We start from the raw sequence: 25,968 nt of genomic DNA, 5'->3' as shown, positions 1-25,968 counted from the left end.
CACAGAACGTTGAAGGCCGAGTCCATCTATCCTATCCATCCAGGGAGACTCACCTGGAGCCTTCATTATACACCTTTGGGTGCCAGGAGAAAATGTTCCTCTATAACCAGGCCTTTTGCTGATTACACACTCAAACGGCCTTGGAAATGTGTTTGTGGGACGGAGATTATTAGTTTACTTTTGTTTTCCCCTATGTTCTTTGTGTTCTTCTTTTGTAAGCTTATGTTGTGAACTGCCCTGTGATCTTCAGATGAAGAGCAGTATAAAAAAGTTAATAAATAAATGGTTGTTGCTGGCATCCATCTGCCTCGAGAGACAACGGTGTGTCCCTCCGGGAGTCAAGTCAAACCGCTGCCAAAGTGACTCCCCAGGGCACAAGCCTGGCCAGGGTGTGAAGCAGAAACAGCTCCCTTGGGCATTATGTAAATGTTCAGCACATGTAAATTAATACTACTAACGATGCAAGCAAGTGCCCTAAAGACCTCTCAAGCCCGGCCACCCTTTAGAAGCAAAGGACAAGCAAGCCGGCCTCTAAATTGGGGCCACAGGCAAATTATTTGGCCTAATTTTACGGAGCCCTCAACCAAATGCCAATGGCCCCCTAGTGAGGCAGTGTGGCCTGGGCCAAAAGGGAGAGAAGAGGGGGTCAGAGAAAGAGGGGCAGGATCCTGGCCAGCACCCACTCTGTTCCTTCTCCCGGTCAGCAGATAAGCGTGAGAGAAAAGGCTGCCAGGCCCTGGTCCAACTCAATCCTCTACAAGCACACAGCATGTGACCTGCTTTATAAATAGGTTATTGGAATTGGACAGAATCAATATGGTCACTGGAGAGCCCTGCTCATCATGTGCTGCCCCCACAAACACTCAGACGCCAAAGAATCAGGCACCCCCCTCAGTGCCCCCCACTCATCCAAATACCTTTTAAAGTGTTTAAAAAACCACTCCTGCTGCTGAAGCCCCCTCCAAAGGGTGGGCTCTGGGGGTTGCACAATTTTACAGTTCCATTCACAGAAAACCAACCTGAGGTTTCCTGCACACTCACTCACAACCAACATGTGAGGAAACCACCTTCCTTGGCCTGACATCGTGGCAACTCAAGGGAGCAGGCAAGCACTTCAAGAGCACGCCAGCCCCCTTCCAGCTGACGCCTTGCGCTGGAGTCCTGCACGGAGGGAGAAGGAGCTGGGGCAGAGCCGGGGGGGGGCTTACCTTCTCCGAGGAGCAATTGGACCACGAGCTGTCGGAGCCCCACCCGCTGGCAGCCCTCACCTTGGCGGTGCTCTTGGTGGGGCTCTTCTTCACACTGTCGCGCAGGTTGGTGAACCTGCCCCTGTGTTTGGAGGCCACAGGCAACGTGGCTGAAACACAAGGCGGCTGCCCGGCTGCATCGAGGGGCTGGAGCCCCGGAGGTGCCTCTGCCCAGGCCTTGGCAGCAGAGCCAGCATGCCTCAGAGGCCCCACTTCACAGCCGTCAGGAGCCCCACAGCAGCACTTGCGTGGGGGGGAACAGGCGGCCATCCGGGAGCCCAGCTAAGCTGCTCGGCCAGCTAAAAGGGAGCCCAGGCAGAAGTGGAGAGGCAGTGGCACATTTCCTCCGGACAGCTGAGCAAAATGCTCTCCTGGCCAGTCCAGCAGAAGCCCGGCTTTGCACGCCCTCTCCAGAGACAGAAGGCGTCCCATTGGGCAACACGCTGTCGGCCCCTTTGCCAGGCAAACAGAATCAATGCTCTGCAGAGGGAAGAGAAGCTGCGCCAAAGGTCACCTGGCACGTACACAGTGCCTTTATGCTGCAAACTCCAACACGGCAAGGAAGCCTGAGACCCTGCGCCACGACTGAGCATGAGGGCAAATGCTCATCAGTACATCACATGGCTGCAGGTGTGCTGGGGAGGGCCAGCTCTGCTTGCCAAGGCCAGGCCAGCCCTTCTGCACTCAAGTGGAATGCTGCCTCCAGGCCCTGCAAAGGAGGCAACCAAGATACCCAAAAGCTGTAACCCCGCCCCCCCCAGCACTGCTGGAAACACACTGCCTCTCTCCAAAGGAAAGGGAAAGCCCCCCTCAGAGAGGGCGGAGGAGGCGGAGGAGGCAGCGTCCCTGCTGGAGGAGCTACCAAGTGAGGAAGGGTGTGGTGTGGTGGGCTCCAGTTGCTAGGTGAGGAGGACTCCAGAGACCTTCCAAACCATCCTGCCCCCAAGCTAATCTTGTGGATTGCAGCTGCTGAAGACAAAGAGTGGTAGAGTACGAGAAGGCCACAACTCTGATCCCCCACCTCCAAAGGCTGCTGTGCTTCTGTCTTGGAGGTGCAAGGGGCTGCCGGGTGGGAACTAGTCCTTAGAGATGGGCTCTGTGGATCAGCAAGAGGGTCTGCATCCACCTCACTCGACAGCTCAGAATTCAGGGGGCAGTGGATGCAGCAGAGAGGCGCAGGGGCCCACCTCTGTTGAGACACTCTGGGGCTCTTTCCCTGGGTTTACCAGCTCTTGGACTCCCTGGGGAGGAGACCATTTCTTCAGCCCCTTCCTGGGAAGCAGGGGTCATGTGTGACTTCCAAGACCTCCTCTGAGGCAAGCCAGAGCCACCACTGTGAGGGAACAGGAGAAAGAAAACTGGACACCAACGTCTGCGGAACAGCTCCTGACCTGAAGACTCTCCTTCCCCAAAGTTTTTAGGTCGCTGTTTCCTCCTGGCATTCTTAGGACACAGAATTCTTTTCGTCTGACCATTCTGGTGGATCTTAATGGAACTTTCCTCATCATGGTACAGTCTGTTCAACTTCTGAAAAGGTTTGACAACCAAGGCGCGGCTTCCAATTGGCTGCAGAAGCTTCCTGCACCCAATTGGAAGCCACGTCAAACGTTCGTGATCCAAAAAACATTTGCAAACCAGAACACTCACTTCCGGATTTGCTGCATTCGGGAGCCGAAATGTTTGAGTTGCAAGGCGTTTGGGATCCAAGGTACGACTGTATATGATCTTGTAAGGGCTATGCCCTAAAAGGGGACATATAAATCCTTGAGATACATGAATAAAAAGCTGGCAAAGCCCAGGTGCATCAAACACCTGGGCAGAACACAGCAAGGATTCATCACATGGCCCCAGGACAAGAGACCTGTCCCAAGTATCCCCTGCATGGGCCAAGCTGCTCACAGCCTGATGTGCCACAGGACATAACATGCGCCTTACAATGGAGGGAAGAGAGAGCAGGACATGATTTCACTCTGCCTCTTACTAGGGAGAAGAGGAAGGCCCACAGAAGGTCATCAACTGGCCCCAGATAAGGCACTTTCCCCCTTGATGAAAACTTAACTTAAGAGACAAGAGGAAAGTGAGCGCAGGAGGGTCTGATTCCAGCTGGTTTCACGTCAGCAGGAGCTAAAAGGAATTACTGGAGGTGGGGACCTAGGTGGGATATCACACAGTTGCTAGGTAACCAAGGAAGCATCTCTTATTGCTTCTTTTAAAACTGGAAGCAAAATATGATGCACCATCTCACCTAAAAACATGAACTGGCAACCTATATTATTATTATTCATCCAACATTACAGGGGAAGAAGAAGAAGAAGAAGAAGAAGAAGAAGAAGAAGAAGAAGAAGAAGTCTGGAGAAAGGAAGAGGGGCAATTTGGTGGCTCAGGATGACATCTGTGATATACTGTAAAAATGTGAAGGGAAACATCTGCTGGTGCTTCTGCATTTGGTTGTGTGTCTGCATGACAACGAATCCATCACTGGAGAATCCCCAAGCCATTTCCATACACAACTGCACACAAGAGGGCAGGATGCGACCCTCTCCAGACTCCAGGGCCTAAGTGTGGGGAGCAGAGGGCTGTCCTTTCGGCCTCACCTGGCACCGTAGAGCTGCCTCCACGTACACACCACCAAGAACCACATGCTGCACACAGCTGTGTGAGAAAGGAGCCCCGTTTGCAAGTGCCTGCTCGTGAGTAGGGGCTCCACATGGCTGAGGCACTCGACTGTGCAGGTGTCCCAGCGGCATGGAGCCTTTCACACACAGGCAGGCGCTTGCCCACGGGGCTTTCTTTTCACACAACCATCTGCAAGAAGCACTGGCTTGGGGAAAGCGCATGACCTCAGAGAGAGGGATAAAGCTGCAGCCCCACTCCTGGCCCTGGGAAACGGCCGACGAATTGAGGCACAATCTGGGCTCTTCAAATCTACTGACAGCTCACACAATCCCTGCCAAACAGACACCACTGGCAAGAAGCACTGCTCTAGTTCCCAGCAGCGAGTGGGAAGGCAGAAAAAATCTGAGAGATGCATAATAAAAACAACAGCCATGTCTTTAAATACATCAGAAGCAAGAGACCAGCCGGGGAGATGATGGAGCATTACACAAGGGAGAAAACAGAGTACTTGGGAAGGAGAGAAGCGAAATTTAATCTCTCTCTCTGTGTGTGTGTGTGTGTGTGTGTGTGTGTGAGAGAGAGAGAGAGAGAGAGAGAGAGAGAGAGAGAGAGAGAGAGACCCAAAAAATTGAGCCACATGCCAACAAGGGCTTATTGACATTAAAAGTTAACCAGTCACCAGGTCCCCACAGCATCCACCTGCGAGTTAAAGAATGTAAATGGGAATGCTGTTCTTCTAAGGAAATTACATAACTTGTCCCTAAAATCAGCCTACATTCTAGAGAACTGGAAAGTAGGCAAAGCAAGACTTGAGACTGAAGAAGTTATAGGCAGGTCAGCTTCAGGCCTGGTGATATATTGATATATTGAGGGGCTCACCGCAATGGGGTTTCACTCAGTGCTGTATGACGGGTGAAACCTCTGCCACTCCTCAGTCCCCGCCCCCCCAGCACTCAGCATGCCTAGGGAGAAACAAGCTGCAGCCGGGCTGGGCTGGAGGCAGAGGGACTCAGGAGCCACGCTGGTTTTACTAGCGATATACCACTGAGTGAAGCCGCCATCGTGGTCAGTCCCCGCCCCCCCGACCAGTACAGGAGTGCAGCTGTCCTCGCCTCAGCCAAGCAGTTTGACGGAGACCCAGACCCGCCACCAGTTCACCCGAGTCATCGGGGGGGGGGCGTAAATCTGCTCCTGCTCTCAAGCTGAGGAAACCCCAATAATTTTCCTGTTTGCACAAGAGCAGGAGGAGGATCCAGACCCACTCAGCTGGGGGGGGGGAGCAAGTGGCCTCTTTCTCCCTGGAGAAGGAGGTTGCTTGCCCCCCCTCCCCTCGCAGGCGAATTAGCCTTGCCAAGGGAGCCTGTCAGGGCTCCCTCCATCTTGGGGAGTGGTCTGGCCCATTCAGCTGTTGGACGCAAGCCTCCCCCCCCCAGCTGAGCAGGGGGCTTGGGCCCTGCAAGGCTCTGGGATGAAAGAGCCTCGGCTCCGCAGTGAGAGCTGTGGCAGTTTCACCCAGCACCTCAAGGGATGGGGCCAATGCAGCTTTTTTCAACATCATGGTATATCGGCAAACCGCGATGTCTGGCTGGCGACACACTGCGATGTTAAAACCTAATATTGCCCAGCCCTAGTTAGCTTAATATTTGTTCCAGACCGAAGGGTGGAAACTTGTGAGATAAAACTATTGAGTCTTGCTGAAGCTGGATCAACGTGGCTTCTGCAAAAGGAAATCCTTACTAACAGACTGTCATTTTAGAATGCCAACAAGCAAGTTAGTAGACAGATGAACTGGTAGACATCAAATTCTTGTACTTTCAAAAGGTTTCCACCAATTCCCTGATGAAGGTTTTGAGCAACCTTCACAGTCCTGGAATTAGCAGGTAAGTCCTCATTTGAATGGTTAAATGGTTAAAGAATACAAAACAGAGCATGAGATCTACAACAAGGTGTTGCCAAAGAGAATGCTCCTGTTTGGTGTGCAGGCAGCCAGTCTTGCTTTTCACCCACCTGCCAGTTTTCTATTCCCACCCCCCACAAGCCAACAGACCGTCGGGATTTCTAAGACACTGAGCATGTTCAATCGTCAGTAGGATGTGATGACACAGGTTGACACCAGCCCTCAGTTTGTGCTTCCCCCCCCTACTTTTGCAAACCTTTGTTTGCGGGGAGGGGGGATGCTGCACAGTCTGATACACCCCCCTCTTGTTTCTCCGTCATCTTGTTTGGGCTACACAGCTGCCAGAACTCGGCACCTAATGTGATATGATAGCAGAGTAGCTCTCACAATGAAGACAGATAAGAACGGGCGCTTTTCAAAGTTTTCACAAACAACATGGAGTTATGGGTGAGCTGAGAGGTGACCAAATTTGCAGGTGATTCCAAATTATTCACAATACAGTATTGAAAATCCAAGTGGCTTTCAGCGTTCTAAATAGAGCTCTGCTTACTAAGAAAATGTGATGCACACAGGAAGAATCTCAATCCCTCTCCTCCTCCAGCCACCCCTTCTAGGGACGTTCAGGGTTGGCGAGTTGAAATTAAACACACAGCAAGCCTTCCTGATTGCAATTTAGAAGCATTTAAGCTCAAGCAACACCTTGGAGAAAAATGCCAGACCAAATTGAGATTTAACTGCTCCACGTGCATAGATAAATAGTTTCCCAAGCTTTTTGCAATAGAATGTTTGTTTGTTATTCACCGAAATTTTGCATCTCTGCCTGTGGGACAGCAAGACACCTGCTGGCTCCTAACCATGCACCCCAGCTAACTCTGTCCCACCCAGCTAATCCTCCCCATTCATCCCTGGCTCAGGCTTTCCGTGGTGGGTCATTGCCAAAAACCTTCCCCTGAAAGCCACTGGAGTGCTTAAAGGCTTTCATACTCTGCAGTGGCAACCGCAGCTACTGGGCTGCAACTGCCCACAATGGATGCTGCAGGATTCCTGCCACAAATAATGGCATCAAGCTGCTGGGGGGCGTTTTTGTCCCTCGGTGTTTGGGCGCCTCTGAGTCGGGCGCTACTGGCGCCAGCATGGTGACTCCAGAGCAGCACCTGGCAGAGCTACCAAGCAGCAGCCACCAGTGCCCAGAGTACAGGGATTCCCGTGATCCCTGAACATTGGCCGAGCGGCTGGGGGCGATGTGAGTTCTTGCCCACAACATCTGGAGGGCACCGGGGGGGGGGGCTGCCCCCTGCACTGAAGCATCCAGACAGGCCTGTTCTTTCCATGTTTCATACACTAACCACCTTGTTTTACTAATTCAGACCTGGCTGCCAATTCATTTCCAAGCCCAGCCCCACAACTCTTGGAAACCTCCTGTGAATTTTGCTCTCGCAGGTGCCAGACAACGTGCTCCTATCACCCAAGCATCGGATCGCAAATATGACCATATCCAAGTCTTCATAGGTGTTCAAGAAGCATCTGTTCTTTTTACATTCTTGCAAGATTTTGGCTAATTAATGTTCCTGTATACATATACATGTGTGTGTGTGTGTCTTACATTTTATATTAGGAATGCCTTTACAATTAGACGTTGTTTTGAGCCAATTTTGTAGCAAGTGACAAATCAATGTAAAAAACAGTAATGATGATTATGTATACTATAGATGAGGAAAAGTGTCACCAAGGTCAGCAGGATACCTGTGTGGTCAGCAAGCAGTCAGGGAAGATGTGAGGAGGCCAGGAGGCTCCCTTTAAAAACCAGAAGGGCTGCTCACATGAGGGGAACAAAAAGGAACACAAACTTTGGCAAAAGGAAGACAAGCAGACAGTAAGGGGTACAAAAAAAGAATTCAAGCAGCAGATAGCCAAGACCATTAGAATCCACAATAAAAAATATTTCAACGAATCAGGGGAAGCAACTGGACCATTTGAGAACAAGGGAGTTAAAGGTGTGCTAAAGAGGTTGGAGCAATTGGACTATGAGAAAAGGCTGTGAGGGGCTTTTTGGTTTTGGGAAAAAAAACACCACTAAACTATTTTAAAAAACTAGTTTAGGTGTGGCATGATAGAAGCCTATGAAATCATGCCGGGTGTGGTAGAAATAAAGACAACTTTGTCTTCCTGTTACATAACACTAGAAGAACCCAGAGGTATCCAACAAAGCTAAATATTGGAGAATTAAGGATGGGCAAGTATTTCTTCACACAGCACAGACTTACAACTATAGAATTTACTCCCAGGGGTTGCAGCGATGGCCACCATCTTGAATGGACGGCTTTGAAAGGGTTTGGCCAAATTAGTGGAGGATTAAGCTCAACGGCTTCCAGATATGAGGTCTCGGAATAATAGCTGTTGGGGAACAACAGTGGGGAGAGCACTGATGTCCTGCTTGCAGGCTCCCCATAGGAGCATCGGGTTGGCCACTGTGAGAACAGGAACATGGACAGACAGGCACCAGCTGCCGTCTGGACCAACCTAAAGGCCAGCCCCACGTAGAGCCAACTGCAGTAATCCAAGCATGAGGACAACTGCACGGACAACTGTGGTCGAGGGATCCGAACTCAGGAGCAGCTATACTTGTCTTACCAGAGTAGATGAAAGCACCAAAGGATACCAAACTTACTGAATACATATGCCAAGATCAAACTAGAGCAGATCGGCATCAGATGGAGAAGAGATTTTTTTTTTAATATATTTATTAAGATTTTCGAATTTAATACAATAAAAAAAACAAAAAGTCAAAAAGAAAAACAAAGAAAAACAAAAAGCAAAAAAATAACATAAAAAACACATAAAGTTCACAAAATCTATTTTTCAATAACATATTTCCCTGACCTCCTCATACCCCCCTTTCTTGTATTCCAATTCAAATTGTTAATTCAGCAAATCCTTATCCATAATTTTTAACCTATTTCTTTAACATATTATTATTTTACTTTTTCTCTTTCATTCATTTCCTCAATTTATTTTTACTAACCTTATTTTCCTTTAATTTAGTCCGTTTTAAAACAAACCAATTTTACCTTATCCAAACTTCAACATCAACACTTGTACCTCAATACACATTCTTAAAACATTCTTTCTAAAGTCGACCCAGATTCCCTTCCACGGATTTCCCAAATTTCATACACATTACCAAAACAAAATGAAAACAAAACCACATTATAATTATATACCCTTTGGATTCCCAAGCCCCACATCCCCCTTTCCCGGTTTCAGTCCCCCACAAATATACACCAGTCTTAATCTAGTATTAGCCTGGAGACCTCACATCCGAGGCTCTTAATTCTCTCTCAATTCCTCTCTGGTGGTTTTTCTGATAGTCCTTCAAATTAAACACCAAATCTCGGAGAAGCTCTGGCCCTTCAGGATCCATATTTCTTCCAACCAGTCCTCCATACTTAAAGGTGGGGCCCAAATCTTGTTTCTTACTCCTTTCAAAACCAAATGTCCCCAAGGCTCCAACCCAGATGGAGAAGAGAAATTCAGCTGGTTCAAGGATTGTCAGCATCTTTGGAACAATTTGGCAGGAAGTCTAAGTCAACGCTCTTGCAGGAGCATCAGAATGGGATGATGCTCCTGGAGCATGAGAATGGGATGCTTGGTGGCCGAAATATTGGGAAATTTTGGAACAAGAAGGAGATAGACTGAAACTGCAGAGTTTTGAGAAATTAAAAGACAAACTGCGAGATTGGCTTCATTATTATCAGATAATGGAGGCTTACAATTCAGATAAGAAAGTCGGCTTCCAGGTGGAAAAATCTAAATTGGAAACAGAACTGTTAGAATCCAAAACTAAGATTTTGTCAAAAATGTATAACTTGCTGTTGAAATGGAACACTCAGGATGAGACGGTCAAATCTGCAATGATTAAATGGGCACAAGATGTTGGACATAACATTATGTTTGCAGACTGGGAACAGTTGTGGACCACCGGTATGAAATTTACGGCATGTAATGCCTTAAGAGAAAATGTTATGAAAATGATATATAGGTGGTACATGACCCCAGTCAAGCTTGCAAAAATTTATCATTTGCCCGATAATAAATGTTGGAAATGCAAAGAAAATGAAGGTACATTCTTTCACCTTTGGTGGACGTGCCCTAGGATTAAGGCTTTCTGGGAAATGATCTATAATGAATTGAAAAAGGTATTTAAATATACCTTTCTGAAGAAACCAAAGGCCTTTCTCCTGGGCATGGTCGGCCAATTGGTGTCAAAGAAGGATAGAACTTTCTTTATGTATGCTACAACAGCAGCAAGAATACTCATCGCAAAGTATTGGAAGACGCAAGATCTACCAACTCTGGAAGAATGGCAGATGAAGATGATTGACTGTATGGGATTGGCAGAAATGACTGGCAGAATCCGTGACCAGGGAGAAGAGTCGGCGGAAGAAGATTGGAAGAAATTCAAGGATTACTTACAGAAATATTGTAAAATTAATGAATGTTGAATGATGTCGGATAGAAATTAAGAGGTTTTTAGCTGCAATGTTGTGATTGATATGGGGAGGGGGAAAAAGGGTAAAGAAATAGGTTAATACTGACAAGGATTTGCTGAACTAACAACTTGAATTGGAATACAAGAAGGGGAGGTATGAGGAGGTCAGTGAAATATGTTATCGAAAAATAAGCATTGCGAACTTTATGTGTTTTTAAACTTTTTTGCTTTTTTCTTTTTGCTTTTTTTATTGTATTAAATTGGAAAATTTTAATAAATATCTTTTTTAAAAAAGAGAGAGAATGGGATGCTTGGGCAGCGAAGAGCAACAGAATGCTAGCAAAAAAGTGGTATGGACATCAAGGGCCTCAACATGTGCAAAGAAGGATGAGGCCAGAGAGCTCATGAGGTGCTGCAGCAGCACTAAGATTTAGCTGGCAACTAGAGGCCTGGAGGACACTGGGCCTCCACTGGGTTGCAGAGAAAAGAGAGACAGAGGGAGAGCTGGAAGCCAGGAAGCACCCAGGCTCAGCCCCAAACTCACTAGGACATTGCAACCCACCTGCCCCCTTCCCTCTCTGCCTATATCTGCAATGCAGGCCTGTCTTGTGGGCTTGTGGCTGGTATAAACCATGGAGGTGGGAGAACTCAAGTCGAAAAGGCAAGTCCTAAGTAAAGGCTGAGAAAAGGCCACAAGGGAGCATGTGGGTGTCAGATATTGACAAAGGTGCCAAAAAGAAGGAGAAAACTTGCCCTATCTATATCCACCCAGGAAGGAACATGAAAGTAACGTGCTTGAGTTACAGGAAGGAAGCAGCCCAACATTTTTTCATAGCTCTCAGAGCAGCCCAGCAGGAGCCAAGGCTGCCTTGCAAAGCTGTGGAAATTCACCCCTTGGAAACTTTTCAAACAAAGTTGGGCAAGTTACAATCCCAGGGATGCTCTGGGAATAAGAGTGCTCTCCTTTCCTGCCCTCAGGATGGGAAACTGAACTCACTGCCCTCCCGGCCTGGTCGTTTCTTGGGGCTCTGCAGAGAAAAGCCTCCCGGTCTTGGCTGCCAGCTCCTGTAAAGAGGCCCTTCCAACTCTGTTCTCTTCCTTTATCTCACCAGGCCTACCAGGACCCCGTTGGGGTCAGACATCTCAGCCATGGCGACCCAGAGCCCTCGGAACAGAGTCAGGACTCTTCACTCCAGGACAACGCTTGCCCACCCAACCAAACAAGGCCATGCAGCCTGCTACTTGTGCCCTAGGTGGCCCTCCTAGCCTCTCCCTGGAATCCAGCTGTTTGACTAAGTCTAATTTTGCAGCCTTATTCGTGTCAGACATTTGTGCCAAAATCCCCATTTATGTGGCAGGTCAGAAGAAATGTTAAGCCACCAAGCTGGTGTTCATGCAAGTTTTTAATATGCTCAAAGCCAAGTCCAGGCACCTATGAGGCTGACTGCAATATTCCTTCCTCTTCTAACCCTGCCCTAATCCTGGCAGCTGTGGAAGGAGATCCCATTGCCAGATCCAGCCCTTCTATCAATGGCTGCCCTCCCTCTCCTCCCCCCCCCCCCATTTCAACAAGTGACGCTTTACCTGGCTGGAGCTGGCAGCCACAGAGATGCAGTCAAAGAAGAAGAAGCGATGCCTGCGAGTGAAGAAGGCAGCAATCTGCTGCCAGCGCGAAGTCTCGGCCTCCTCGGAAGGCAGGGCATCCCCAGAGCCCTTCTTTGCCCACAGCTTCTGCTTGGGCCCTCCCGAGCTATGGCCGGATCCAATGTTGCCGCCCCGACTGGTGCGCGAGTAGAGCAGAGTGTTGTTTCCAAAAATGTAATTCATCTCTGCAGCCCAGCAGGTGGCTGGCTGGCTGGCTGGCAGGCAGGCAGGCAGGCAGGCAGGCAGGCAGGCAGGCAGGCAGGCAGGCGTGGGTCCCCGTCAGCTGCTGAGCCACAGTGAGTGATCAGCCAAACGGCAGGCAGGATTACAGCTGCATCACTCAGGGAAGGACAGCAGCCAGCCTCACTCACTCAGGCTCCTCTCCAGGCCAGCTCCCATCCATCGCACCCGTGGCCAGACTCTTGCCGCACCTGTTACTCCCCCGGGGGGTACTTCCACGGGTGGAAGGCAAAGGGGCAATCCTGCCACCTTCCAGGCTATTATCTGCTTCTGTGGTCTGCCAAGATCAAAAACCTCCTCTTTTTGTCAGCAGTGAGGCAGGCGGAGTGGAACACGGAGAGCGAGACCCATTAGCAGGTAGAGAGGGATGCTGCCGGCATCAGACAACAGATGCTCTCTGGGGACGCCTGACAAAGCACAGCGCTGGGCGGGTGGGAGGAACACCCGGAGCCAATCGCCACCAGCGCCTGTGCGAAAAAGCCAGAGGTGCCTTGCGGCTGCTTGCAGCCACTCCAGAAAAGGGGGAGCAGCACTGCCCACCCACCTCATGGCCAAACAGTTATTAATAATATGGAAGCATCTTTAAACACACACAGACCAGAAGCCCCTTTTAAGCCTCAGAACAAACCTCTGAAACTACACAAGTGGCAGTTTCGGCAAGCCCACCAAGCAGATTCCATTTCTCACCTATTAGGAACTAGCAGCAACAGTAATTGCTCATACTATTTCCTCCATTCCATAATAAACCAACAAGCAGCTGCTATATTGTGTATCGTTAGGTGTTCACAATCCCTGCCTGCAGGCGCACAAGGCAAGACTGAGGCACCCGCAAAACAGGACGCATCTCTCACAAAGGGGAGGAAGAAAACTGGAACCAGAGGTGGAGATTCATGTCACTGGGGGAAAACACCACGTCCAAATAATTCTCTTGAAGCAAAAGCCCCTACGCAGAAGCGCTCCTGCATCCCCATCAGGCCACATCCTCTCTTTTTAAGGTGATACAACAGCCCCGTGAATATCCAAAAATAAGGTGCCACAGCAGAAAATTAGAAAGACGGGGGTTCACAAACTGTACTTAATACAAAATACAGCTTCTAAGCTGCTCAGTGGGGCCCCCAGCTTTGCACACACCAAGCTCTCCACTAACTGCCTCTCAGCTACTGAGCCAAGTTCAGGGTCCAAGCCCTAAGCAACTTAGAAGCAGGGTCCCCGGACGCTGGTCACTTTGTGACACAGAACAGGGCTCTTCCTGTGGCAGCAGCACCCTTGGCTTGAGAGATGGAGACAACAAGCAAGGTTAAATGCCTCTTATAGACGTTTGTGTTTACCCAAACTTCCCTGGACTCCGATTCCTGGTTCTTAAGCTTTCTTTTAGTGTACTACTAAGTTATCTATGGTAAATAGTTTTATTGTCTTCTTGAGCTTCCTAAAGGAAAATGTCTTGTTTTTCTTTCTTTTGCTCCTGATTATATTTTAACTGCCTAAGAGATTTATGTTTATCTTAAGCAGCACATAAATTTCATACATAAATTAATGAATACAACCACCTAATGGAAAATCTGTATCTCCTTGAGCTGCTGACTCGCAAATAACAACAGAGGTTCTCCAGAGAGTCATTTTGCTTTGGCTGCTGCCCTTCACTCCGAGTCCTAGCACTTTCTATTCTGTTGCAAGCTTCCCTCTCCAGAGAAGGGGCCCAGCTCAGTGATGGAGCACAGGCGGCAGGTGCAAAAATCTCCAGGTAGGCAACTCCAGCCTGACATCACAACAGCCGCTGCCAGTTGGTACAGAGACAGGACCAGGCCAGGTGGCCTAAAGGTCTGGCTAGGTAATAAGGTTGCTCATTGTGCTCCTCCTGCTCTTCGTTTATCTGATACTGCAAGTTGCCCCACAGACTGACTGCATAATAATACAGTCATACCTCATGTTACGGCCGCTTCAGGTTATGTGTTTTCGGGTTGCGGACCGCAGGAAACCTGGAAGTACCGGAAGGGGTTACTTCCGTGTTTTGCTGCTCGCACAGAAGCGCCAAATCGTGCTTCACACATGTGCAGAAGCGCCAAATCGCACCAGCGCAGACGCGGCACTTCAGGATGCGAACTCTGCGGGTTGTGGACGTGCCTCCGTCATGGATTATGTCCGCAACCCAAGGTTCCACTGTATATACATGAATATTCAACAATGCTGGGTGAGTGGTTTCTGGAAGGAATTATTCAGATAATTTAGAATTATGGTACTGTATTCTGTAGGCACTTGAAAAAGTTCTAGATGGACTTTTGATCACCTCCCCTAAGTCATTAATGAGATAAAAATGCGAAGAGCTCCTTGGGACACCAGAAGAGTCTTCTGGACAAGGCCAACATTCGCTGCTCACCCTGGCCAACCAGATGCCTCTATGGGAAGTCCCCAAGCAGCTCCTTTCTTCTCCTGCAGTTCCTGGAACTGGTTTTCAGAACATGTGAGAGTGGGAGCCTTCGAGGACTCATGCTCAGTTCAGAGGTTGCTCAACAGACAAGTAAACATGGAAAAACCTTCAATAGTAGGAAGCTGGAAAATTATCAACTCAGAGCAGCAGCAAACCTCTAAAACCTCTTACTGGCTAACAGCAACATACAGTGATTTAATATCCTCCAACGTCTCAACAATATGCAATCAAAATTAATTTTAACTCAGTTTCTCCTTTAGTGACTGTCAGGAGAGAAAGGTGGTGCCCTGGGCATGTGTGTGTCTTCCTTACTTGAGCCTGCGGCTGAGTCAGCATCAAAGATAAGAACCTCTGCTCTAATTTGGGCCTGGCTTAATGTGCAAGATTTAATTTATTTTAGTTTAAAATTACATCCAGTCTTCACAGAAGCCAATGACATGTGAGGCTCCGACAAGGAGCCTTGAGAGGGAATGTAAATAAATGACTTTTGCTGCAATCTGAGAGGTGGGGGATTTTGCTTTCTTTTTACAGAATTTATTTACATGCAAAAGCTATACCGTAATAGGGACAATGTAATTAACAGATGGTTAACATTACTACATGAGCAATAATATCATGTTCCTCTTTGCAAAAGTATCGTGTTATTTCTCTCACGTATCACATGGGGACATCCCAAAGGAAACCAAGCTAAGATTACTTTAATGAACACTGTCAAAACAGAAACAGAAGCTATCACAGATAAAAGCTGTGGGGATTTTTTTTACTGGAATCCAACCCGGGGGGGGGGCTTAGCCTACTTAGAGCAATCCTAGGAGGGGTGGCTGAGGGGCCAGAGGATGCTGTGGGCCTCGCACTTCTCCACTGTGTGGGGGGGGGGTCCCTGCAGGTGGAGCAGGGGGGCTGCCTTTGGAGGCCACAATACAGCAGTTGCAGGAGAAGAAAGTTTGGCTTTTGCCAGTGAGGTTACAGTGACAGAGCAAACAGATTCAAAGCTTTACTAGGAAACTATTTTTATTGGAATACTTACTTGACAGCTTTGGGGGTTCAACTAGACGGCTCTTGGGGTCCCTTCCAGCCCTATGATTCAATGTCATACCCTTACCTTACCTTATTTAAAAGAAAATATATAGGCACTGAATACGGTCAACACGCTAACTGTAGCACGCTGGACAGCTGGCATTATGTTCATTTATTTATGTTCCTAATTTATTTCAGGAAACAGTGCATTTCTAAAAATTCAAAAATTTTTACCCCACATAACTGATGTTCTCCAAATGCTACTGAAATGGATGTGTGTTAAGCAAAGATGCTTTTTGCTGGGCTTCAGCCAGGGAGGCTAAACCAGTCAGGGAGCACAAGCACTTCAATGGGTCTGGCAAGCAGCGTGACCCACCAGCCACTGAAGCCACGTGCAAACTGGGATGACGCAGGGCTCACTCTTAACAGGGCTTTTAAATGGCCGGCACCTTCTTCATAGCTGCAATGGGCAGCACGGGTAGAAGGACAAAGACTTGAGACCAAGGAGGGGATGAAGTCCTGGGTGTGGTCTTTTCCAGTGCAACGTGAAGACCTTGTTTCCCCAAGGCTTCTAGTTTTCAAAACAGACATTTTGGCAGTGCTGTTTTTTTCTGCTGTGGTTTTCACTTTGGATTTATCTCTTTGTGTCAGCGCTGCCCAAGGTCCCAGCTCACACAAGACCAACGCTGCTTCTTGCTCAAGTTTAAAAGTCTTTATTGAAGTTCAGTCTCATTTCTAGACGCGCAGCGCGCAACGCTACATCTATCCGTCAGACCGTAGAACTCCCATCTGAGTCTCCTCCCCCCTGACACCAGCTTAAGATTCTAGCCTTACTCCACCTCTTCCTCTGTTCCTTCTTTCTCTGGGTCTTTCTGCTAGTCGGAGTCTCAGCCCTCCGAGATTCTTCTGACGCTGATTCTCCCGACTCCTCCCCCCCCCTCTTTCGGGCTTTAGGACCTGGCTCCCAATCCGGGTTTTCTGCTGTCCCGCGCTCCTCCACATTTGAACTTGGCGCGCGCGCGCAGCCTCCCACTTTCCTTCTGACCGTTACACTTGTGTCACTGCTCCCCCTTTCGGGGAGGCTAGCTGGACCTGGCCTTCCCTCCTTCTCCCCACTCCCCGATGGAGGAGAAGCTGGTCCTGACTCACGTGACTCTTCCCCCCCACTGTGCTCTGGTGGGGAAACTGGCCCTACTCCTCCGCTGCTCCTTTGGGACTCCCCTCTGGTTCCTTGTTTATGGATCGTCCCCTCTGGGATTCGCCTCGCCCTTACCATAGGCGCCCACTCCTGGGAATCTTCTGATTCGCTGGAGAAGCTCATGGAATCTCTCGGTCCACTGTCATATTCCCCTACGCTCCCCTCTGATTCCTCTCCTCCGCTCTCTATCTGCTCTCTCCCCTGTTCTTCTGCTCCTGAGCCTCTGACACTTTGGAGTTGTCTTCTGCATCTTGTCTGGAAGGGCTGGTTTTCTTTTTCTTTTTCTCCTGACCAGTGGATCACAGCAAGGAGAATGTGGGAGGGAGAAAGAGGGTTGGAGACAAGGAAGCAGCCCTTGGATGGAAGCACCACCACAACAGGGAACTCACAGGATGGGGACGGGAGATCCCATTGCATATCCTGCGAGTTTTGTGTTGTGCTCAGATCAAGCAAGTTGCCTGCCACTTGGCTTTATCAGATGACCCCCAATTCCTAGTAAAAGCTTCTATCTATCCCCTTGCCTGGGTCCACACTCAAATGAAGAGTGGAGGCATCAGGTATATGTACTTCAAGAGGGGAGAGGATACAAAGGCTAATAAATGTTCCAATCCTTGAATGGCAGAGATGTGGAACATTAAGCGCCATTCTTTCTTTTTCTTAAAAAACACACACACATTCAAAGCAAAAAAACAGCACCTCTGGGGGAAGATGTGGCTTGGTCCTAGGAGCAAACAGATTGAGCTCTGGAAGATTTGGCACCCCCACCAGAGAAGCCCAGCATCAGTCAAGCTCTGGATCCAGCTGCATCACCAAGCAACGAAGTGCACAAACATTACTGTACAAAAGCAAAGGACCATCTGAAGATGCCCAAAATCTTCCTGAATCTGACTCCAGAGATCTCCCCACCTCTGGTCTTGAAAACACCCCCGTAATAAGCGTGGTTTAAATATTTGTAAATTGCAGAATGCCAAAAGAAGATACACGTTTTCTATGTATCAGAAGTATCTCCCCTTGAATTAAGAACCAGACCATCATTAGGTTATGTTAGTTCACCTACCAAAATATGAAGATTGAAGTGCCTGGACTGCCGGACACTCTTTAGGATCCTCCTGCTCATCTTCTGAGCATGCCACATTGAAATGAACATGGTGGCCTTATTACAAGTTGCTCCAAAAACGTCTTGCAGTGGAGAAGCAAACAGCCCAGCTCAAAGCAGAATCACAAGCAGCAGCTGTGATGGATGGACAGACGGGCACTGCCTCCCCCCTCCCAACTGCCTTAGTGCCTCTTGATTAATCCAACTTCCGTCTGTTACACGTTCTGCCCACTTCAGATCCACAGATTATGCTGCTCCCAAGTGAAGAGTCTTTCTTGCTCAGTTATCCAGGTCAAGGAGCCACCCACTGAGCACCCTTCTGCTCCCACCTAGAGAGGAAAGATGCCTCACCTCCAGCCAACAAAAACACCTGGAACCTGTTCTTCATCAGTGCTTTGCAAACAGATCCCAAGCTGACCTTGGGTTTACATTGGGGAACATTTACTACCCAAAACAATGCTTGTAGTGCACGCACTTCATACCGGGGAGCTCATCATCATAGACATGACAGATCACCATAGATCAGCTGGTTCCCAATTAGCTAAGTATTGTAGACTCTCTGTTTTTCAAAGGTCAAGCCATGGACCCTCTACTTTTTTAAATTTTGATCTCTCTATGGTAGTTTTTGTTACGTGTATGGTGCCACACACCCCCGGGTGGGTTACGTGGACCAACAATTGGGAAGCACTGCCCTAGATCATAGTCTGCTTCTGGATCAGTTGTCTGTGTGGCCTGGGAGGCGCAGGGCAGCTGGTCTCAGAGTGGCACTGGGGGACATGTCTCCAGCCTCTGCCTCGCTAGACCTCCTCTGCCTACCCATTCATCTCTTACTAGCTCCAGACATAGGAATGGCTGCAACCAAGCCTCCAGCCGTGACGGCTCTGGAAGCAGCCCCAGGGCACATGGGTGCCCCTTCCAGGCAGATTCTCTCATTCCCAGGCCCAAGAACCACCCACCCACCCACAAGAGCACCTCCAGCCTAGTCAAAATCCCACTTCAGTTTGCCGGCCCTCATCCAGCCCACCACAGAGTCCAGGCGCGTCTCCCTGGCCACACCACAGATGTCACAGAAACTGTGCTGAGTATTATCAGCATACGGATGGCACCACTGCTGCCTGATGTTTATTGTATGTTTTAGTTTTATTATGTATCAAATCCTGGGACTACGTAGATGAAAGGTAGGAATGAAACTGAACAAACAAACAAGGCTGCATTCACCTGCCAGTTTACTTCGTTTTCATGACTTTTCCTTAACTGTTAAGTCCACATTATATTTCAGTTTTCACACAACGTAAAAGCCACTTCTCAAACTATCGTAGTGCAGTGCAAGCTTAGTGCTCACTTTTGCTTCCAGAAAAAAACTGTTTACAAATAATAGAGCAAGTTTAGCATTTGTTTCCTTATGTTCCACTATATTCCACTATAGTTCTGGAAGTGGCTGTTACATTGTGTGTAAACTCAAACCTAACATGGAAATCAACAGTTGGGGAAGGCCATGAGAATGGAATCAATGGTCATGTGAATGCAGCCAAAACAGTATTTGGATAACCTGAGAGGCCTGTGGCCAAGGTCTTCCTTTGCAACATCTCCACCTAGAGGCCATTACAAAAGCAAATGCACCGTCAAAGATTTCTGTTCAGAGGGACAACCACCACAGAGCAGAGTTTGAATTCCTCAGCCAGCCAGCCAGTCTCTGCAGGCCCACAGTCTACATTCCATTGCATTAAGCCGCTTCCAGGGTCCCTGAGGATTCTGCCCCTAGCAGAGGAAGGCAGGCAGGCAGGTGAGGCAGCTGCCCCCACCCTCCGAATCCCTGAGCAGGCTGCTTCTTCCTGTCTTTCTGGAGCTGGGAGACCTGCTCTGCCAATTCCCATCCTCCCCTGGGCTGGTCCAGGTAAGAAGAGGCTGGCATGAGGGTGTGTTTCAAGGCAGGGCTGGGGAGAAGGAAAGGCCAGGAGGCATCTGCCATTGACTGCTGTGGGCTACTTCCAAGTTCTGACACCAGCTTCCCGTCTTCCCTGCCTGACACTGCTATCTGCCTCAGTTCTTCAAGCCCCCTTCCTGTCAAAGTGAGTCCAGGCCCACCTATCTGCCATCTCACTGTGAGGATGGCAGAGGCAAATAACTCATTCAGCCTCTCCTTTAGCACACCTCAGGCCCCGATGTGTGCAGGGTTAGAAAGAGAGAGAGGAAAGCCAGGAGCTAAAGGGCACCTTAAACCAAGGTTATAGGCACAACACCGGAATGTCTAGTCACGCTTTTTTATAACAAGAATACAAAGCTGAAAATGAATGAACTGCAGCTAAAATATTATGTTCATTTTTCACATGGTCTAGTCCTTTGTGTGCCCCCCTCCTTAATATTCTTAAGAGGGTCTCTTCTCCAGTCTTCAGAGAGTAGCTGGAAGTGGGGAGGCAGAAAAGGGTCCTCCTTTCCTTCCATTCTACCGTTTTGAATTGAAATCTTAGGCACAGTATTTGCACCCAGAGCTCAGAAACTGCTCACCCTAATGAAATTCCCTGTCACAAAATGCACCTAGAACAACGGGAGTTTCAAACACTGGGTGTGTCCAAAGCCCACGAAGAATTTTGCATGATGCATCATTCAACATACTTCACATGCATTCTTATGAAGCAGCTTGACAGAAGCAACCCTATTCTGCAGGTGGTAGCAATAGGGATGGGGCTGAGGGTACAGCTGCTTTCCTAAGGCGGCCTTCCCCGACCCGGTTGGTGAACTACAACTCCCATCAGTCCCACCCACCACCGTCAATGTTCAGGGATGATGGGAGTTGCAGACCAGTTGCAGCTGGAGGGCAGCATGTTGGGGGAGGATGACCTGAGGAGTTCATGCCCAGCCTCCCAGCACACCATCTGGACTGTGCCAGCTGCACCACAACCTCCCACGGCAGCCTCCCCTCTCCTGAACTGCTTTTACACCATCCAACATCCACCTTTCTGTTGTTTAAACAAGGACTCTTCTTGTCCGGTTCATCATGGTCCTTCCATCCCAGCCCATGAGCCATTCCGCTTTTCAAAAACAGCCCACCAGCTGCTGCTCCCTAGTACTGAAAGAACTGCTTCAGGGTCCCACCCTTCTCACAGCTGTCCTCCAGCCCCACTGGCAGCTTCTCCACAGCCCTCTTGAACCCACTGCCCAGAACTCACCACCCAAGGCAACCTTGTGCTGAGCAGGAACTCCTGAATCTCAGAAACCCACGCCACTCCCACTGCTGCCACCATGATACAAAAGGTCAATGCCAGGTCAGTGCAGGCTCAAAATTTGCCAGCAGTCCAGTTCCTGTGTGTGTTGTTCTGAGCACCCCTCTTTTAAGGTCACATATTATTATCAGAGAAACTGTGGGGTGGGATAAGTGAAGGCAAGTGACAACAATAAGATGTAAGCCATTCACTGTTCCTGCTCAGGCTGCACAGAAAAAGCATTTTGCTTTCATTCTGATTGTGCAGATAAAAGATAACAAATGGATTTCTACAGGATGGGGTATTAGTATGTGAAAACAGTCCAGATCCACTGATCCCCAGGCATGAACCTTCAGATAGTGGAAATGTCAGGCGCCATCCTGGTACCCAGGCATCTTCACTTACTCGTAAGTAGCTGATAGCCAGTTGTAAAATGCCCCTGACACCTGGCTAATTTCGCACATTGTTGGGAAACCCTGCTCTCAACCCTAAACTCAACTGAATAAAAAATCTTACAACAGAGGAATACTCGGGTTTTCATACCATAACCTAGAAATAGACTAAGAATTTGCAGACAAAATCCTACACAGCCATCAAAACAATGATTTGTGAGAGAGTGAAACCTTAGATTCCTCAAACAGGAAGAACCGGTTACCTTGCTTCAGAGATGCAGTAGGAAATGAATGAATAACACGTCAGAACTTCATGTTATGATGAGAACCCACCAATTAGAAAGACATAAGGGTAGGACTTGGAATGAACATGAAATCTTGACAACAAGAAGAAGGCATGCAACTTTTCACCAGACACCTGACCCATCATACCCAAAGAGGCTCTGAAATATGTGCACGCCTCCTACCTTGACTGGCGAAATGTGAGAGTGGGACACAAATCCATGGACGCTCTCAACTTGAGAGAGGCTCTTCTCAGAAACATGCACAAGCTCTGGAGCTGCTGCCTCACTGGGAGTTTCCCGGGGGGAGCCGTGCTCTGGCGAAGGAGTGTCATCGTCATCTTGAGAACGGTATTTCTGGGGGAGGAAAAAGGTTCAAAAGGAGACCAATTTTACAAGGCAAACCTCAACAACACAACTTGCTTCCCCACCTTAAGAGGGGAAGAAGGCGGCAACAAGAGAGCGCTGGCTTCTCTGCAACGGTCCCAGCACAGGCTGCCCAAGTTGCGCATCAAGGTTGCGCCCCTCTGCTTGTGCAGCGGAGTCCCTGCCAGACTCCACCCCCCCCATGTAGAACCACCCGTTTTTACTTATTTATGACATTTAAATTCCATCTTTCTGCAGACCAGAATTCAAGACACCTTAAGTCAAAATGACACACATACTCATCCCAGAAAATGCCGTAAATAATTATTATTATTATTATTATTATTATTATTATTATTATTATTATTAATTTCATTTCTATGCCACTTCATGCTTTTAAAAAAGAAATCTCCAAGTGGCCTACAACCTACATTAAAACATCAAATAAAACAATCCAGAATAAAGCATCAATGAATAAAGTCAAATAAAAAGTATACATTCAAGCAAAATACAAAACAAAACAAAAAATAGCGAAATAAAGAAATAAATCCTGGCAGACACCAAAAGCCGCCAATAAACATTTTAGCCATTAGAAAACCAGTTCTATAACCTAAAGAGCTTGGACAAAAACAAACCATTAGCACATTAACAACCAAACGCCAAGAGAAACACAGATTTTACCTAGTGCCCACAGGCTAGTGAACAAGATGCCAGGAGAACTCCCCTGCCGGGGCGGGGAGAGGGGAAATACAAAGGAAGATACACAGAGAAAAAGAAGTTTTCTCCAGAAAAAGGCAACCCACAAGCGAAGGTCCCTGAAGACGCTGGGCAGGTTCACAGGCCAAGAGGAAGTCCTTTGACAACCCATCTGCGACCATTTCTAAAGCCACCATTTAGAACTGTGCCCAGAAATGAGCCAGGAGCCAACAGAGTCCCCTGGAAGAGCCAAGCAAACAGGCTCATAACCACAGGCCCCTGGTCAACAGCCTGGATGCCCTGCTTGACCCAGCACAAGCCCTGAGGAAAGTGAGTCAGGATGTGACTCACGTGGGACACCTGGCACGAGGCCATCCTGGAACCCAAGGGACCGCAGCTGATGCACCAAATGGTGCTGGGAAAAGGCATCCCGGTGGACCAGTCGCCAAGGCCATCTAGGCATAGCCAGCAGGCCCGGGCTTTCCATCGAATCATTGAGGAGGGGCGGGGTGCTTGCGTGTGTGTGTGTTGAGAGGCCAACCCATCCCACCTTACCCAGGGGGGCACTGGCTGAATGGGGTGCCAGTGGATATTTATTTATTTCATAAAATTTCATTTAAAAGTATATACTGCTTGGGTGTAGAAAAACTTCACAGCTTATCCCTACTGTGTGTTTCAGGTTGGAGACTGCCTGAGCACTCAAGCAAAAAGGCCACGCTCTGCCTTTTGTTCAGAGCCAGGCGCTGGGAATTCAAGTGCTCTCTCTGCCCTGCGGCTCCCAGTTCTCCCTCTGCAGACAGAGTGCTGCCAACTCCAGCATTCACCCACCCGTTTCAGTGCAGTGGGCAAATGGCAGTTTGCAGCCCTCCCGCCTCTTTGGCCCAGCAGTCTGAATCATTCTGAGAACAAAAGATGGCCAGGAGGAGGAAATCAGCCGTCACAGGGAAGAATCAGACCATGGAGCCAAGGGATTATTTAAAGAAGAAGACCAAGAGGAGGAGGAAGAAGAGACCTTTCTCCTCCTTGATGGAATAAATATCTGAAGTTCTGCACAAGAACTGTGAAAGGCACACAACCATTGGCACTCAAGAAACAGCAGCTGGAGCTAGGAGCCATGTGTCGGTCATTGTTTCATTAGGCCAGTAACAGAAGCCAAAGATGTGGTTCTTCCTTTCTACCAAGACAGAGGATACTGCAAATGTGAGTAACACTGAAGTTGGGCTGGCGTTGGTACAGGTCAGGCTATAATACTGCTCACATGTCCTAGGCATGTTATTTCTTAGCCCGCTTGTGCAAAAAGCATACCAGAAATAAGCACTTCTAAGTAAGCTTCTCCATTTTGGGTTTGGCTTGCCTGGTCCTTCAACCACCACCGTTAGCACCGTTAACAGAGCATTTTAATCATTTCCCATGGACTGGATATGCTTCAGGAGTAACAGCAATAAACAACTGGGGGAGGGGACCTACAAACATACCTGCAAGTACCACCGGGACTCCCCAGGCTTCACCGGCCTCTGGGACCAATAAGTTTAAAATGGTACTTTGGAAAAAGACACCCGCACACAGAGTGCTTGGGAGCATATGCAGAGACAAACCTTGTGGAAACCACAATGGAATGTGGAGATGCGCTGCACCTCACCCCAGGCCTATATGGGGAAGGGGAAACATCATGGAACCTCAACTTGTGCCCCCCGCAAAGTTATTGTTCCATCACTGGTGGGGAAGAGAAGGAAACACGAATCTGAAGTTGCAGGCAGCATCTATAACCTCTCCAGGGCAAGTTTTCTCCTGGCATATTAAACCTCCTCTGCTCACAACCAGCATGCAAAACACAGCCTGAGTCGTAGGGAAAGTCTTAGCTGCCATCCAGACACTCAGACACACTATTTATTCGTTTAAATTTCCACAAGGTCTCAGGGCAGGTAACAACTATTTTAAAACACAACATTAAAATCTGTTACAACAAATCATGGTCAAAAGCATAGGGTGGGTCCAAATATGTCTCAGGTGTCAAAAGCCAGGGTAAAGAGGTGCATCTTCAGCATATAACAAAAGTTACACAACAAAGGTGCCAGACACACCTCTCTGTGAAGGGACTGTCTATTCAGCCACTAAATTAAAGGGTCCGCCTAGCACTGGGTACTTGCAGGCCACACTGGAAGTTGGAAGAGCTAATCTACAAACTGCTGAGATTTCACATGAAACATGCACCCAACAAGAAGATATTTTAAAAATGGAGCTGAGCATTTTTGCCATTCCCCAAGAGGGGCAGCTGTGAGGCAGCTGCCTGAAAACTCTTTATTGCCTTCCTGCAACCCTCTCCCCCATTTCCCTCCCAGTGCCAACCCAGTCATTGCACTTTCCCTGCAACGTTTCAGTTGCAAGTCAGTCCTCAAGAACCCTGGCTGGGTCAACTGAACTTGCCTGAAGATCCTCTCAGAGGCAAAATGCATGCTTCAGCTCTTCTCTCTCTAAAGTATCTGCAACATGGGATGGAAACCAATTGCAGCCTGGGCTATCTCAACCCACATTGTTATGAGGAAACCCCCAAATACTGGGTAATAACATGCATTTCACTTTTTTAAAAAGGAGGGAAGAAAGAAAAGCCATCAAGTCAATCCAAATGGATGCTCTGCATTAAAGGTCGCTATGCCCCCTTCACTGCTCCATCACAGTTTGTCAACTCAGCCCCCAAAGCCCTCAGGTGTTCCCCCCAGGGACCTCAGGAGGCTTCCATTCCAACAGACAGAACCCTTGATAGCCACAGAATAAAGCAGGAGCAAAACATTTAAGATGGCAATTAATAGAGCTACTTCCTGCTGTAGAAACCTTTTTATTACTATAAGCCACCCCAGGAGCTCAATAAACAAAAGAACAGGGTATGAATATTACAAAGTAAAAACGGTAACTACAAAAACATGCCGTGCTTTGCCAGGGCAGTGCTTCAGCCTTCCCCCGAGGTTTTTCTACTCTGCCTTTTAATTGTTCTCCTGCAGAGGGTGCGTGTGCAATATCCCTCTTCCACAAGGCACACAGACCGAGCAGAGATCGCCGCTGCCTGCCTGCCCCCAGCACGTCACCAAAAGCATATGACTTAATCCCATCCCATGGCATAATTCTATTGCTACAGATCCCATTAACAAGGAGATGCTGCTAATTTATTT

At 48.4% G+C, this 25,968-nt stretch overlaps 1 protein-coding gene across 15 annotated transcripts in view; it reads right to left on the bottom strand.

Moving 5' to 3' along the window:
- DLG1 (discs large MAGUK scaffold protein 1) overlaps nucleotides 1-25,968 on the bottom strand; it is an 84,006-nt gene that overhangs the window by 39,802 nt on the left and 18,236 nt on the right. For 10 of the 15 annotated variants that reach the window (XM_053390915.1, XM_053390917.1, XM_053390920.1 and 7 more), the window contains exon 4: nucleotides 21,929-22,099. The exons of 1 other annotated variant lie outside the window; for it this stretch is intronic. In XM_053390915.1, coding sequence (XP_053246890.1) covers nucleotides 21,929-22,099 — 171 coding nt within the window. Of the gene's footprint in view, nucleotides 1-11,833; nucleotides 12,092-21,928; nucleotides 22,100-25,968 lie in introns of those variants that run through there. 4 more of the 15 variants (XM_053390926.1, XM_053390928.1, XM_053390929.1 and 1 more) reach the window with 1 other exon arrangement.

This window comes from Podarcis raffonei, chromosome 5, assembly GCF_027172205.1.
Source record: "Podarcis raffonei isolate rPodRaf1 chromosome 5, rPodRaf1.pri, whole genome shotgun sequence".
Lineage (NCBI taxonomy): Eukaryota > Metazoa > Chordata > Lepidosauria > Squamata > Lacertidae > Podarcis > Podarcis raffonei.
Note: the sequence above shows the minus strand (reverse complement) of the source record. Positions and strands in the feature narration are given on the sequence as shown.